At 42.3% G+C, this 16,994-nt stretch overlaps 1 protein-coding gene across 28 annotated transcripts in view; it reads right to left on the bottom strand.

Moving 5' to 3' along the window:
• ptprda (protein tyrosine phosphatase receptor type Da) overlaps positions 1-16,994 on the bottom strand; it is a 418,286-nt gene that overhangs the window by 72,619 nt on the left and 328,673 nt on the right. For all 28 annotated transcript variants that reach the window (XM_085267046.1, XM_085267055.1, XM_085267050.1 and 25 more), the window contains 2 exons: positions 3,723-3,868; positions 1,521-1,662 (listed from right to left, as the gene is read on the bottom strand). In XM_085267046.1, coding sequence (XP_085123172.1) covers positions 1,521-1,662; positions 3,723-3,868 — 288 coding nt within the window. The remainder of the gene's footprint in view (positions 1-1,520; positions 1,663-3,722; positions 3,869-16,994) is intronic.

Genomic DNA, 16,994 nt, shown 5'->3' with positions numbered 1-16,994 from the left:
TTGCACCAAAGCAGAGGTGGAAAAAGCTCGGCACCATTTTTCTATTTTTTTTTCAGCCGTGATAGGCCTCTACTCACCTTCAATACATTGATGGGAAAGGAGAGCGAGCAGAAGAGCAAAATGGAAATGGTAATAAACATGCTAATGCTAGGCCGAGGAGGCGGGAAGAGCAGCTTCTACCCATCCCTCAGCTATCTATGTGTGTGTGTGTGTGTGTGTGTGTGTGTGTGTGTGTGTGTGCGTGAAGGGAAAATACAGAGATAGAGGCAGAGCGAGAGTGAAAGGGAAGGGGAAATGCACAATATTGCATGTGAGTGAGAGCATGCACACGTGCACACGCGTCACACACACACACACTCACTTTGTGCTCCAGAGTAAACAGGAGAAAGCTGCATTTGAACGTGCCACCTTTCTCTTTCAATCGGCCTCTGGAGACAGTGCAAAGGGCCTTTTGTTGGCTCACTGGTGAGATAAGAAGCGAGTGGAGGGAGGAAGGGCTGGGTGTGTGTGTGCGTGTGTGTGTGTGTGTGTGTGTAGGGGGGTGCTTCAGAGACTCGCAGTGCCAGCTTTTTTTCTATAGGATGGAAGCACCCCTCTCAATAGGAACTCATTTGCCATGTTGTGTAATTGTGGCACATAATGGAGCGCACCTCATTCAAGCAGCCCAAGGCTTTTTCTTTTTTTCCCTTCTAAAGCCATTTTCTCCATTCACAGTCAAACAAGTCATGTTTTAGAGAGATATTACGCAGCCTTTTGAGCTCAGGGCCACCACATATTTGCCTCTGAATGGGATGTTATGTGTAATCAAGATAAAATTTTGTTCACTGCTCCTTATAAAAGAGGCACTGTCATCGCAACTCGATATTTGTCATCCGGCTTTTACCCGCACCGCTCGCTGAAAGTAAACAAAGTGGCTGACCTTTCCTGCTCGGGTTGCTATGCACGTTCGTGTAGAGGGGTGTGCGCGGCGTGTTAACAGCCACTGGTCCGCTGGAAGGCGCTGACTTTGAGCCAACCTGCCGCCGCAACGCCGCCCGGAACAATATACAGCGGTTAATCGCGTGAGAACGCGCCGCTTTGTTTTCTGCACGGTCAAATGAATATCAAAGCTGGAGTGCAGGAGATGAAAAATGACTGATTTGAAAATTATTGCTGAGCTTTTCCATTAAACCACTGCAGGCTAGGAATAGATGGCTATTTGCATAATTTAACTGGCATCTTAATTATTGTGTCAGAAATCTGTATGCAAATGACTTAAGTCACTTAGAAACGGAAACTTAGTTGGCTAAATGGCTAATGGACTAAATCTTATCAAGTTAGAATGCACAACGTGAGTGTAATCGAAGTCTGTGCAGAGTGACGGTGAAAATAAAGGAAAATTAAAAAATTCAAGCTTACCTGGGTTAGTTGGAAGAAAAGGGTGCATTAGTAGTGTGTGTATGTGTGTGTGTGTGTGTGTGTAGTAGGGAGGGTTGGTGGTGGCTTTTTCTTTGCTTGTCGGGCTGTTGAGAGGGACCTACCACGTAAAACAGTGAGTCTGGTGGTAGCGCTCGTCTCTCCAACACTGTTGGAGGCGACGCATTCATATATGGCTTCGTCTCGGGGCGTGCGCAACGGCTGAATTCTCAGCACTGAACCAGAGCCATCGTCGAACTCAATCACCTGCAGGTGCGAGAGACAGGATATGTTAAAGGAGATTTTTTTGTTCACAATGGGTGAGGGACCTTCTGCAGAAAAAACAGAGAAAAAACAACAAAACAAAAGAAAAACAAGAAAGAAACAGAAACAACACTGTCGAGGACATTTAGCTAACAACACTGATGGTGACTGACACAATGTGCTGTCTATGACAGGAAAGCTGCTGCCTACCTTACGCTCAACCCTAGTGATTTATGTTCTGATGAATGTTGCACGTTGTTGTTATGTACATATAGAAAGAGTATCTTTAGAATTTATGCAGGATTATTTTTCTTGTGGCTAATTCGTAGGTGCTAGTTATATTTGATTTAAACAAAAACTAGCATACTCTTTGTGGTTAGGCACGGAGTCCATTTGTTATGTGTTCAGCTGTAAATTGCTGGATATCTACTTAAGCGCTGTGCAAGACTTTATAAAATAATCAATGAGGCTGACTAACTTTAAGAATGGGGAATTTTTTTATTTTATTTTTTATGTTTTTTTTATCTTGGTCAGACAAATTTTTGCCTGGACTTTAGGTGGCAGAGAATTGAAACCTGAACGTGTCCCACTCTTAAAGTTAACTTTTAAATCCTTTGAAGGAAATGCATCACACTGGATCGTGTCAATGGGACAGAAACAAGCACAGACAGTTAAAGGTGGCTTGATAAACGGTTACGGACAGTTGTACCATGAGGTGAGGTAGTGGTACAAAAAGACAGGATCGACTGCTTTGGACGAACGACACATAAAATGCTGACAAACAGGTGTGGGTTTTTTTGGTAGCTTATTCAGCTATGGGTTTGGTTTTTTTTGTTTTGTTTTGCATGCTACACGTTGTATACTCACTGATTTTAGAAAGATCTGTGTGTCATAACTCAATCTCTTTTAAGCATAGAGGTAGATTTCAATAAAAAAAAAGAATAGGCCCGAGAGCTCTGTTGCACACACGTACACGCTCACACACTCACTCACTCACGCACGCACACACACACAAGCGCACAGGCCTACGGACATTTTTAAAGTTCACAGTATATCTGAGCATATGTTAGTTAACAATACATTTTAAACATTTCATTGGCCAAGCTAAAGCGGGCGATGTGCAGAAACAGCCTCTTTTCTTAGTCAAAGCCAAAGAGCAAATTAAAAAAGGAAGTTGTGAGACTTCTAAAAGGGAAATGGGTTTTTGTTAGAAGATGAAGCGGCAGTGCATGATTGAATCGGTGCAGAATGGCAGCTGCCAGCAAGTCCTGTGAGGCGGTGGAGGAATGAAAACTAGCGTGTTAGCATGCAGCGCAACGTGCGATGCAAACGCGATGAACTCTGATAAGATTAGATTTCTGCGGACATGAGATGCAAAGAAGAGGTGGGAAGAGGTCTCCAAGCTCCCTTAAGCCATCTTGCTGTGCAGTAGCAAGCAAATATGGCATCTAGGGCAGAGAAGGAGGAAAAAAAAAAGTGACACTATGATAGTCCCGAGAACTGACACAGAAATTAATAGAAATCTTATCAGTGTTCTGCGATGATGTGTTGTTTCTCATGGGTATTGAGCCCAAGTGCAGATTAAAGCTGACCAGAAATCAAAGCTTCAGCCAAAATAAGGAGGGCACGCCATGCATTTAGATAAAGATGCCACAAAGCAGAAGGATTTTTCCGAAGTGAAAGCGCTACTTCCCCCCCTTTCACTTTGCACGTAGCTGGCAAATGTGGCGCGATGCTAATGGAGGTATCTGGGTCACACCACAAGTTGTGTTGGGTTTTTTCGTGTGTGTTTTTTCTCTTCTATCCAATTGCTCTTTCCTTGTCTTTTATTCAATTACAAATTTGTCCCCAGATCTTTTGTGTACTTGCTCATTAAACCTCATGCATGTTTAAAAGCCTGGCCAGCGTGATTATTAGAGCCTGCTAATGCGTGGTGGCAAGTCAGGGCAAAAGCAAGCGAGGGAGGCTTGGCGGAATGGATTATGTGCGAGCGGAGCCAAAAGCAGTGCTGAAGCATTCCCATTTTTGTCGAGCATTTTACATCAGAACAATAGACCTAATACCTCAAATCTCTGGTTGCTGACTTTCTTCCCCTTCTTGTTCCACACGATCTTCGGCCGTGGATCGCCTGTAGCTTGGCAGATGAAGGATGCTACACCTCCTTGCACGCCTGTTTGGTCATTGGGGGTTCTTAAAAACTTTGGTGGTGCTGAAAAGAGAAGCAGAGAAACAAGAAAAGATTGTTTTTAAATGTGAGCATGCTGAGCATCGCAGAGAATGAGCAATTAATCTTGTATCAAGCCACACACACACACACGCTAGAGGAATAAAAGTCGAGGATTTTGGCATGTGGCTTTTAAGAAGATTGACTTTGGAAGTCAAGACAAGAGCTTATAGAGACTTTATTGTGCAAGTGCAAACAGATCAGCTGCTGAGATCAGGAGTAAAAGGACAGAGGTGTTGGGAGCAGAATGTATAAAACATTCTCCTGACCCTGGAAGGATTTTGTGAAATCTCCATTGAAGGTTGACTGACTTGAGACTAAGGGTGGATTTTGTTGCGATGGAAGGGAGAAAAGAAAGAAATTAGGCTTATAAAAACCATTTTCCACTTGTTGTTTTTCATTTGTTCTCAAGAGGAAATTTGGATTTAATTGCCAGTTATTTAGACATAAAAGACTTTGACTTGTGTCAAGGCAGAAAAAAGACCACCTCTTATTTCTCTGCCTGTAAACTGTGCTATTGTGATCGCTATGTGATACTGTCATGAAATAAATGGGAGGAAATGCGAGCTAGATGCATGCAGCTACTCCTGTGGTGATTCTGTTGTTCTCTATACAAGCTTTCAAACGAGTCAGTCTATTTTCTGAATTCTTTACTTTGTGAAGAAGCAGTTAATTTAATCGGAACTAGTTGGTAACTGAAACGAGACTCTGATTCAATCCAGTCCAATTTTATTTGATATAGCACCAAATCCCAACAGCAGTCGTATCAAGGGGCTTTATATTGTAAGGTAGAGGCCCTACAATAACAGAGAGAAAACGATCCCCTATGAGCAGCACCTGGCGACAGTGGGAAGGAAAAACTCCCTTTTAACAGGAAGAAACCTCCAGCAGACGGGCAGCAATATGCTGTGACAAGTTGGGGGTGTGGGGAGGGAGACAGGACAAAAACACACCGTGGAAGAGAGCCAGAGATTAATAGTAAGTATTCAAGTTCAGGTTAGAAGTGATTAACACATGAGCTAGTTTTTTAGCATCCCTCTGAGACTGGGTGTTTCTGATCAGTAGCATTAGTACCAGGGCTAATATCTGTATGTTATAACATTTCCCCACTTGTTTTCAGAAAAAAAGGAGCCTTTTAAATCCATTTAGTTGCAGACATTGCTAATCTGTAGAACATCACTGAATAATAGTGGTGCCCCACACAAATGAGACATAAACCTGATAAGAGCTTTGGAATTCTTTGATTACTGTTCTTTTCGCTCTTAATTGGCCCTTTAATTTGACGCAACAAGTGAAGCGTAAAGGAAATGAGGATAAAAATGCAAAAAATGCAGCAGGCGAGTGCTTTCTGTGGTCATGGTATGGACGTTTTTTCAAACCCCATGTGGGCTTTGCAGCGCCGTACGCTAGTATTTGCTTTGGTTTGCACAACAATGAGGTTGTTCCAATCTTATTCCTGCAGAGTGCATTTTTAGAATTACAAGAAAAATGCTCCCCGGTCTAAGTCAGGCTTTGTCAGCCATTACAGCCAATCTCAATCCATATTCACTCGCAACAATTCAGTTCTGTCTTGCCTCCCCCCACCCCAGGATGCCTCACAAGCTGACGTTTCTTTTACAATCGCACAAAAATCAAAAAGCATGAAAGTGATCGGTTATCAAAGGGACCTGGCTTCCCCTGATGAGATTTTGATTGATTTAGACTCCAGCTTTATCATGATCAAGGCTCTTATAATTTCAGTAGCAATAATGTCAGTGCTAAGTCAGACCCCCACCGCCAGTGTTTTCCTCTGAAGCTAGAGTGCCGGCTTCAGTGGGAGGTGCAGCTCCATCTGTCCCCCTGCAGAGCAACTGTTTGCCTTTTATCAATCACTTCAGAAGGCCATTAGAAGCCACACAGCTGCAGTAATGCCAACCATGTGAATCACCTCATCCGAGTGAGCGTGTGTGAGCGAGAACGTGCGACCGTGCTTATTCGCGTGCCTGCCTGTGCACGGGCTGAATGCCTAGCAGCAGTGTCGGTGACGGCGCTGCGAGTGTGGGACAAATTAACCTGCGGGATTCGCGGAGAGGTGACATAAGATATGCGAGTGGCAATCAAAAGAGTGAACAGATAAACGGGCAAGCAGCTGGGCTTCCACTGGGCCAGCGAGTCTGGGAAATCGCCTGATCGCCCCTCACGCGCACGCACATGCGCGCAGGTTTCTCAGACTCGCACTCTGGTTCACCTGCTGACAGATCAGACAGGTGGGCAGCAGAGTTGACACTGTGTAATTTGTACTTGGCCTAAAGCTCCATTATATCTGCATTTGCGCCTTATCTCATTGACTTGGCCGGGGTGTGGTGCACGTTGGCATGCAGCCAAGAGGGCGCTGATGGGTAATTGATATGCTATTGGGGCTGTTTTCGCTCCCAGGCCATCCATTACGGCTGCGGCGCGTCTTCCTATGCTGCCTGTAATAGACTTCTACGACATGTACGGGAGATCGGCGCTGGAGGTGTGTGTGTGTCTGCATGTGTGTGTATGTGTGTGTGTGTGTGGGAGGAGGGGAGGTGGGGCGGGGGGGCTAGTCATAGCACAATGGGGAGTGATTGAGGCGTGACATGGAGGTAATGGTGTTTTCACAGACATGGCTGCTGATATCGCCATCATACCCCCATTTTAGATCTGCGGCTGACAAACATCCATTTTGGTAGGCTCCTCGTACGGCTCCGCGCAGACAGAGGCTGATTGAAACCTCGGCTCTTGTCCGAACAATACCGCGGCTATAACCTTGGCAGCGAGTAGAGGCACGGTCTGTGAGCAAACAGTGTGCAAATTTCACACGCCACAGAGAAACCTTACCAAAGAAGCACGATTTCTTTTTTTTTTTGTCAGCGACTGTGTCAGAAAATGACTTTTGTTGCGGTATAAAAGCATACGACAGCAGAAAGCAGGGGAGACGTGTCACTTTTTAACTGTAATCATGTTCATTTAAACCAAAAAAAATTTTTTTTAATTAACACAGATTAGCTTTTCAACGCAAGGCTAACAATTTAAGAGGCTCCTTTTACCTCGGCTGCGTGTGCACGCCTCCTTTGAGAGGTAGCCACAATCTACATAAATTAATGCCATGGCTAGGCACCTGGTAATCCAGTGCTAAGCTGTCAGTGGCAAACAAGCTGAAAGCTGAAAGGCTTGTGACACGGGCCTGTTCCTGCCTTCCCTCGAGGTCATTATGTAACCTATCCCATACATAGCCACGGGAAAAGACGAAGCATCCCACAGCTCCATTTTTCATGGTTCAATGTTGTGTTAATAATTTGATGTTTGAGTGAGAACCACGATTGTTCTTCAGAACATCCAAGTCCACAGGGCTGAGGGGGCAGACCATTCCCTGACTTTAAATATCTATATTTTTAATGTGTGAACAGAAATGAAAATTGGAAGCCTTGAAACAATGTGGGCTGAAGATGAAATGCATAACTGCTCCTGCTACTGCACACTACCTGATTATAAAGAAAAAACATAAATAAATAACCACAAGGAGTTACGTTTGAGCAGGCACAACATATTACCTACTCTGGAATCAAAAACGGCATATAGATGCCAAAAATTAAACTTGTGGCCGGTATCTTTTGGTAGCCTGTATATAACCGTTATGGTCTGATCTGTGCTGACACTCTGCACCCTGCTGTTTAACAATATGGTGTTACATTGGTGCTAGGCAGCACTAACAAAAAGAGGTGGCTGATCTGCACGAGTCCTTTTCTGGAAACCTATTTAAAGCACGAAGGGAAACTCTGGGATTCATTTGATTCTTTCAAGTTGCAACAGTGCATTGCATTTCGCCCTTCCTCTTTTCTCCAGGGCTACGGCAAATGCCCCATTCAACCCCACGCAACTGTTGACCCTCAGAAGCGCTGCATTGGTTTGACCTTAATACGGGTTACCAGAATCAGTCATTCACAGAGGTGATGTAGGAGCAACCTTCAGTGCAAATAATTGTTGTGTGATGTTATCTTCCGATATATTTCCGGGGCAGTGCACAAAGAGCCAGTGACACCGGCACTAATGGAAGGATTGGGAGAGCCGCTCCATTTTCTTTTCTGCTCAAACTTGGATTTCAAACAGAAAAGTAAGAGGTGTTGGACCTAAATGGAAATTTCTTCTCTTCTTGATAACTCCCAACCCAAATGAATAAATGATGCGAACGTGTTTATTAGCTGCAAAACCCATTTAAAAGTCAAACTCTGACATGACACAGAAGGGGAAACATTTCAAGAAACGCTGTCGGTAAACTGACACTGCATAAATAAGCTCACATCTTCAGGTTTTTGTTGGTTTGGTTTGATTTTTTTGTTTTCTGCTTCAAGTACCTGCTACAGGAGAGCTATCCGAGCAGTCGATGGTAAAAGTGAGGACCGGGGCTAATGATATCGATTCTTTTTGTATCATCCCAGTGGGGTTCAGAGGATCTTGGAGATGTGCATTCATTACAAGCCTGTTTGATATTGGCTTAACTCACAGTCAAACACTGCATTTAGAAATGCTGGTTCTCAAAGACATCCGAGTCTGGGTTTCGTTCACAATGGCCAAAACATTCCCAGCTATCAGGATTCGCCGTAGACTTAAGTTTGATCTGCCGAGCCATTAAAGAGCACGAATCAAAGAGAGGAAAGAAGAACATTAATAAACCGACTTTTAGCTGAAACCTCTATTGGGTCCAAGATGGCTTGGTTTTCACAATTATACTGACTGACATATTCAATTTCATTTGCATGAAAGGGGCCATTTCCTCTCTGAATCTTTAACTTGCAGGGTGAGGTGGGGTTGCAGAGGGCGATAATTAATCCTAACACATTGGGTGGCAGTCTGCAAATACTCTGCTCCATTTTGGACGTACGCATGGAAGAAAGGAACATTTAAGGATGTCATTAACCTCATTCGACATCTTTTAAGCCCCAGCATATCAGCTGTGTGATATTGATGAATTGTCACAATTCGAGCAAGCAACACAAATTAGACTGGAAGGGGCGGCTGGTGTCAGGAGAGGGTAAAAGTGACACATGTGGTGTATATATTTATATATATATATATATATATATATATATATATATATATATATATATATATATATATATATATATATATATATATATATGCCTCAGATGTTTGACTTACTTATGACTTATAATCCTTTGAGTATTCTGCAAGTCAAACAGCTGCAGTAACTTTGTTATAATAGTTGAAAAAAGGAAGGTAAACAGTGACGGGCTCATTGGTGATTGTAGTTCAGTTAACTGCCTGCACAAAGTCTAGAGATGTCTGACCTCATGCCAAAAACCAAAGCAGAATGTCTTAACAGCAGATGCACAAAAACAGAGCCAAACAACATAAAGGGAGGGCGGGGAAAAAACCACAAACCAAAAAGGAACCAAGACAAACCGCACATGCCAATCTTTGGCCACTTCACAGCTCGCTATCTGCAGTGTTATGATAAAAAAATGTATCTCTTATAATGCGGGGGAAACAAACTCCACATTGTACGCGCTGACAAAGGATCTCGGCAGAAAGAGCGAGAGAGAAAGAATCGGAGCCCAATTAGAACTGTTGGCTGATTTGCATTGCATGCTCATCGGTAATCTTGCCTTAAATGGAATCTGAAATTCTTATTGCAATTAGTGATTACTTGAGAAGGGATATGGCCCCCGAATGATTGTTAATTACTAGATCAGGAATAGTACATTAATTCACTGCAGAGGTTTTAATGCAGTGCAATGATGGGGACCCACTCTTCCATCAATATTGTGCTGCTTGTCACACATAATGAAGTTCATAATGCAAGCCTTCTCCCACACTGCCCCCACTGCCACCAGCCCCTCCCCACTGCTTAAATGTGCTCTCTAAGCAAAATTTCAAACAGTCATTATGTAAAACTAATCCAATGGAATATACAAAAATGCAGCCTAATGACACATTAATATAGAGACTGCATATAGGTAATAGGGCTGCAGGTCCATTTCCTGATAGGGTCACGGTCTCTTATCTGGCTCATGAGCTAAAGAGAGGTGGATATGAATAAATAAATGTATATCAGTGGCTTTAAAGCCAGAATAAAAGCAGTAGGACACATAATAGCATGCAAACTCAAATACTCAACCCAGTGACTAAGGCTGCTTAAAAAAACATATTCCGATGGGACTGTCTTAACCCCGGCCGGTGTGTATTACTCATGCTCAGTGGCGCTCCTATGGAAGGTCTGAGCTTCTGGCTACAACTCTGCTGGAGTAAGGGCACTTGTGCGCAGACAACAGCAACCGCTTCAAAAAGAATGGCTAATGCTCTTGTCCCACATTCGATGCACTGACAGAATCTCTGATGGGGGGGCAGAAGCGCAAATCGTGCACATATACATGCATGCACAAGCACATGCTCTCACGAGTATTCGAGCATTCCTGTTGGATGGCGGAAGCATTGCAAATGGGCGAACGATGTTAATAAATTGACTGACGTGGGGCGACAGAAAATCGTGAAGGGGTCCATTAAATAAGCACATATTGAAGAGAGGCAAGTTTGGATGAGATGGAAGCCGAAGGGGTCCCTGTTCAATTATCATCGTGGATTCATAAAGGTAAAAACCTCTCAGTTCTGGAGAAACGGAACCGCATGGGTTATGCACGCCTCTTCTGCGGCGTATCCCGACATTTGCATAGGAAAACTCTCTCTCTCTCGCTCTCCCTCACTTCCCGTGCTTATCTTTCTACCAGGCACGCACCCGAAAACAAGCTACCGCCGTCTCCCGAGGGGCACATTAGCGAGGCAGAGGGATCCAGTTTGTCACTTAATAAAACGGCCCACTCAAACAGATGGCTTTGTTCAAACGGCCCCCGACGCTCTAAAAGCTGGGACCGGATCACCGCCGAGGCAAATCAGACGCAGGAATGCCCACCTCCCTTTGCGGTGGAAACCAAACAGAAGGAAACATATAAATATTGAATTGCACCACTGTTGGTGCGAAACCGTCCGCCTGTGAGAAAAATAAATAAATATGAAGGCTGAAGAAGAAGTGGGAGGTTGGGGGGCGGGGCTGGGGGAACACTCAGCTTCCCTGTTGGAAATTCTGAACATCTGGGCTGAGGTTGTCAAAAGCCACTGCAAAAGAAAAAAAATATAAAAAATAATAATAATACAGAGGGTTCACTTTCAATAAGACTTCATTTTCATCCCTGCTCATTCATTATTTGTTCATTTGTGCATGGATACACAAATCTGGGGCCAATTGGTGTGTGACCATTTGAGGAGAAAACAGTCGAGTAAGAAGTATGAAATTTGGATTTGTTTGTCTTGTTTGTTTTTCCCTCTAACGTCTGAGGGGAGGGGAGGTGGGGGGTGGGGGAAGGGAAAAAAAAAGAAAAGAAAGAACGTAGATAAGCAATTCTAATTGTGCAGGCTTACTCTGTTTGGTAGTCAGTGCAGTCTATTTGCAAAAAGTTAATTATCTGATAGGATAGGCAGTGGCAGCCACTAACACAGAAAGCCATTCGTTCATTCTGTTATCCACTAGGCAATGGAACGATTCATTAAATGGCAGTGCTGCAGCAAAATGGCCAGTAGTTATCATGCTGAGGCTGCACAGACTTGAAAAGATGTAAAAAAAAAAAAAAAAAAAAGATAAACAGTCTTTGACCGTGTCAGATTCTTGTCAATGTAATGATGTGTGTGATTCTTCTAATACAGAAATAATAATAATAATTGTAATAATAATACAAAGAAAAGATTTTAAACGATGATTTCATTTGTTGAGGGAAAAGGCTATCCAATCTGAGTTGTAGTTCACTAGCCTCACCCTGATTCCTGCCAAATCACTTAAATAAAATCTGTCTGGTAAAGTGAACAAGGCTAGAAGACCTCACAAAGCAACGCATCATGCAAAGATCTAAAGAAACAGATGAGAAACAAAGTCACTGGCATCTATCAGCCAGGAAACTGTTACAAAGCCATTGCCACAGCTTCGGGACTCCAGTGAATCACTGTGACAGCCACTACACCACAACTTGGAACAGAGGGAAACCTTTCCAGGAGTGGCCGAATTTACTCCAAGAGCACATCGACGAATCATCCAGGAAGTTACAAAGAAATCAGAACAACAGCTAAAGAACTATGGTCAGAGTTTATGATTCAACCATAAGAAAGAAACTGGGCAAAAATGGCCTCCATGGGAGATTTCCAAGGACAAAAACCACTGCTGACCAAAAAGAACATCTTGATGATCCCCGAGACCTTTTGGGAAAAAATATTCTGTGGATTGACAAGACAAAAGTTGAGCTTTTTCAAAGGTTTGTGTCCCGTTACATCTGGCATAAAACTAACACAGCATAAAAACAACAAACATGGTGGTGGTAGTGTGACGGTCAGGGGCTGCTTTGCTGCTTTGGGACCTGGAAGACATGCTGTAATTGACAGAACTAAGAATTCTGCTCTTTGCCAGAAAATCCTGAAAGAGAACGCCCGACCACTATTTCATGCCTTGAAGATCAAGCACAGTTGGGTTATGCAGCAGGACAATGATCCAAAATGCACATGTCCGCATCTGAATGGCCACAAAAAAACCCCCAAAATGATCGTTTTGGAGTGGTCTAGTCAGTCTGGACTCAAATCTGATTGAGATGCTTTGGCAAGATCTTAAAAGGCCGAATATATCAAAAATTCTCCAATGTGGCTGAATTACAACAATTCTACAAAGAAAACTGGCCAAAATTCTTTAATAGCAATGTGAAAGACTCATTTCCAGTTATTACAAATGACTGATTGCAGTTCATGCTGCCAACTGTGGCACGACCTGTTATTAGGTTTAGGGGCAATTAGTTTTTGCACATAAGGCCAAATAGATTAGACGACTTTTTTCCCATTCTAAAAAGAAAACTGCATTTTGTATTTTGTCTAATATTAAAATTTGTGATCTGAAACATGTACATGTGACAAATATGAAAATTAGGAAATTAGGAAGAAAACAAATACTAATATATTATTCAATTCCTTTGTGTTTATTGTGTATTTTATATTGTTTCCTATATTGTGTATAGGAAATCAATATATAGGAAATAGGAAATGTATATATATATATGTATTGTGTATAGGAAATCAAATAACTACCATGTTCAGCCGGCTCTAATCGAGGGAGTATTTCACTATTCTTGGGCCTGCCCTATTTCTTTAAAGCATAAACTTCACATAATTGTCTTGCCCTCAACCACAGAGCGGAAAAGCTTGCCTCATATTTGTCTCCGTAGGAGCAGAGATGGATTATGTAGCAAATAATTCCACAGATTCGACATTGTATATTTAAACAGACTCTAATTTTATGGATAAGCAGTGCCAAGCCATTTCCGATGGATGCCAGTTGCCGGGCCATAAGAAGTGACACATTCCCTGCACTGTGTTTTCTTAGGCGCTTACAGGCAAACTAGCTCATGCTCCAGCAATCCTGCATGATGACAACTGGCTTCCTTTCAGCAGCTCAGCTATCCTGCAAATGCTCCTAAGTTCAGCAAACCAGGTTATATTAATAGCAAGCTTTTTAGGAAAATAAACAGACCTTTTATCCTGGTTTCTCCACATCCTCTGTACACCCAACCATTACATTATGCTAGTCTTCACATTCTCATTAAAATAAAATACAAATTCTTAAAAAAAACACACACACACAAAAAAAGAACAAAAAGAAGAAAAAAAATCCAAAATGAGCTCGTCTGAGTACTGTTCTCTGCAACCAGCTGTATTAATGGCTATCCTCACACCAAAATCCTATTACTGGGACAAATGATATAAAGGGGAGGTACCACAAACAGTCACTCAAGGACCAAAGTGACCTTTCATAGGCCACTAATTTTATGCAGCAGTGAAGGAATAGTACTGCATATAAAAGAGAGGAAGAAAATGGTAGTAAGTGGAAGGGTACTGAGATGAAAATCACCTTTTCCTTTATGAAGCCTGCAGTGAGTATGATCTGTCAGAAACCAGTGGCATAGCTGTTAGTGACCAGGAATGTAATGACATGTCAATTATGACATATCATGTTTTCTTCCATATGTGAACAGAGTGGAAACTCAACGCATTGCTGTGTTTTGTGCTTATGTAAGTTAAGAAAACCTCCAATAAACCAGAGCCAGATGACTTGGGTTGTCCAGAAGTTTTGGACCCAATGAGAAGATCTCACCAACAGAACAGTGCCACAGAAGCCAGCACTGCTCGGAGCCCGTTCAACCTCAGTGCAGAACCAGTCTGCATGTTTCTTCCAAGACTGGAAGAATAAAATTCCAGCCAATTAAATATTTTGTGGAATTCCTTTTGGTAGCACCACAAAAGGCCAATAACAGCAGCTGTTCCAACTTTGGGCCCATCGCACCAGTGCCAGCTTTTTGGTACTGATGTTTGTTTAGGCGAAAATGTAAGGAAACTATTATTATGTCGATGGAAATGAGTTCTTTCAGGGTTCAAATGAGATTTGGAAATCTTGCGCTTTTACCTGTGAATGTTAGATTCAAACACGTAATAAACCATAATTGTCTAAAATCTTATAATAGCTTAATTTACTGAGTGAGGTTTATAGTACAACTGGCTCATTTCGGCTCATTTTTCATAAAGATATCAGTTACTAACTACGTCAAAGTTTTGTATCTGATCTGCTGCATTTCATTTCATATCCGTATATATGAAAATGCCACGGGATTGTCCAAAAGAATCATCATTTGTAATTAGTTTGCCTTACATTAACTTAGCAACATACCCGATAGCAGGATAACACATTAGCTGTGTCTTAGTGGATTGTTTCTGTCAGCTACACATTATTAATATGTCGCCAACTAAACTGCATGCAGTAAATCTAAGATGAAGTCTTTGAATTCTTAATTGCGAACCCCTGAAGAAAACAGTTGAGCTTGTATGAGTGTGTGTGTGTGTGCGTCTGTGTGTGGCAAAGTCTTTGAAGAGCTACAGATGGGAAACAAATGAGGGCGGGTGGTATCAGGGTCAGTCTGGCGAATGGGGGTTTTTGACTTGGAAGCAAACAGTGCAATGTCACCCCAGGAGCAAAAAAACACCAACCCTCAGGGGGCGTAATTAAAATAATCCAGTAAAATTAAGTGCTTCAGATCATTTTGGAAAGACTCTTCCTTGATGTGTGCGCGTGTGGATGTGACGATGATTCATGGGGAGGTGTAAAGAGTATATGTGTGTGTGTCCATGTGTCTGTTTACACTGACTGTGCGCTACTAGAGTCTCTGCTTTTAGAGTATTTGTATTTATCATAATCATAAGCCCGCTGCCACACATATCTGTGCAACGTGCCGCAACATCGCACTTCTGCTTCCATAATGTTTTGCTTTTATTTTTGTCCAAACTTTGAAACTAGTCTCAGGTTTCCATTGAACTGCTTGCATTTTGCGATTACCCCCCAAATAATTGCTTTAACCTTGGAAATATTTGCATCACTTTAAAGTTAAAATGAACACGATCAAAGTGATGAAATTACACAACCAATCACTTTTTTTAAATGAAAGAATGGAGACAAACAATATAAAAGAACAGCTTTTTCTGAGTTGGCCTATATTATAGCCTTTCATATTTGTTTTCATTTAATGGAATATTCTGCGGTGAAGGGATATGAAAAATCTGGAGTCGATTGCTGATGATTTGAAGCCTCCGCAGGGCATGAGACTATTGGGGGCCGGAGATGTGGCCTCTGGACTGATGGAGTTGGTTACCCTTCCCTTCTTAGTCCTTTTCACCCTTCGCCAAACTGAGCTTCAGTTGACAGAGTGAGAGAGTACACAAAGGCGCCACCCTCAAGTGCAAATGTTTGCTGGCAGTAATGGGCTTTAGTCCACTAGGCGAGTAAATGTGGGAGTTTTTTTTAATGTGTGCTTTAAGTGTATGTACATAAGTGTGTGAACAGAAATACTGTACAGACCACGTTTATTTGTGCATCCAGACATAAGTGCATACTTGTGTATTTTTCACAATACAGCTGAAGTGTTTACACCCGTTCTAAGTTAACAATTGGAGTACTTCCTTGTACCCTCGGTCTATTTGTATAATAGCAGCAGACATTCAAGCAAAAAACATCCTTTTTGCAAGGATGGAAAGGTACCACCTTAAAATCAGTACAAACAGGACCGAGACAGTAATCAGGAGACCATGCCCCTAAAATGATGCCATGGACTGTGCCCTACTTGGACAATCTTTTTCTGAAAAACAGATGGGCAAGTGCCTCCAACTCGTCACAAGGGTTATCAAATGAAGCCAGGGCTTCTTTGAAAGCTCAGACTGTGCATAAGAAAACAAACAAACTGAAAAAAACTTATTCTTTGGCACAAAACTGCAAGACTAACTTCGATAAAGATCATTAAAAAGAGCCCTGATGAATATTGTGGGGACATTCTTTGATCGCACGATGCCAACATGAATTTGTTCGGCTCAGATGAGGCCCAGTGTATCTGGCACGAACGTTAGCCAGGACTACCACAGTGAATACATAATCCCAACAGTGGAAGTGTGATGCAATGAGCAGGGGCACAACCAAGGGGGGGCCAGGGGGGGAACTGGCCACCGCTAAAATTTACTCTCTTTTTACCTATATTTGACAGCAGCGTAATAAAACTGGAAATTTTGTTTTTGTTGTGTCACCCTAATATTTATAGTGGCCCCCCTAGGCAAAACTTCTGGAGGCTCCCCTGTCAATGAGGTTGCATGAGTACAAAAAAAGGTGTCGGGGGATAAAACCAAAAGACAACAGCACGAATCCCAGTGAACACACCAAGGTAATGCTTGACAAGATGACTCAAGTTTCCCAAAGCCTGGCAGAAAAGGAATATTCCAGAAAATAATGATCCAAAACAGACTGCCAAAAATTATGAGAGTTTCTAAAGAGGGGAAAAAAGTAGAAACTATGACCAGGCCAAGTGTGTTGCCTGACTTGAATCAAACTAAAGACATTTGTTATACTTGTATCCTCCACACTGGGATGTTTTTGCCATAAAAGTTCATATCTGGAACTTTAAATATATTCAAATGTGATAAATAATGTTTGAATACCAGGATCGAAATGTGCTTTGGCTGTTTCTGCCAGATT

The sequence above is a fragment of the Mchenga conophoros genome, linkage group LG3 (genome assembly GCF_057382185.1).
Source record: "Mchenga conophoros isolate Kocher_MC1m ecotype Shallow Benthic linkage group LG3, M_conophoros_male_GT1.1, whole genome shotgun sequence".
In the NCBI taxonomy this organism is placed as follows: domain Eukaryota; kingdom Metazoa; phylum Chordata; class Actinopteri; order Cichliformes; family Cichlidae; genus Mchenga; species Mchenga conophoros.
The sequence above is the reverse complement of the archived record's forward strand: the minus strand, read 5'-3'. Positions and strand labels throughout refer to the sequence as shown.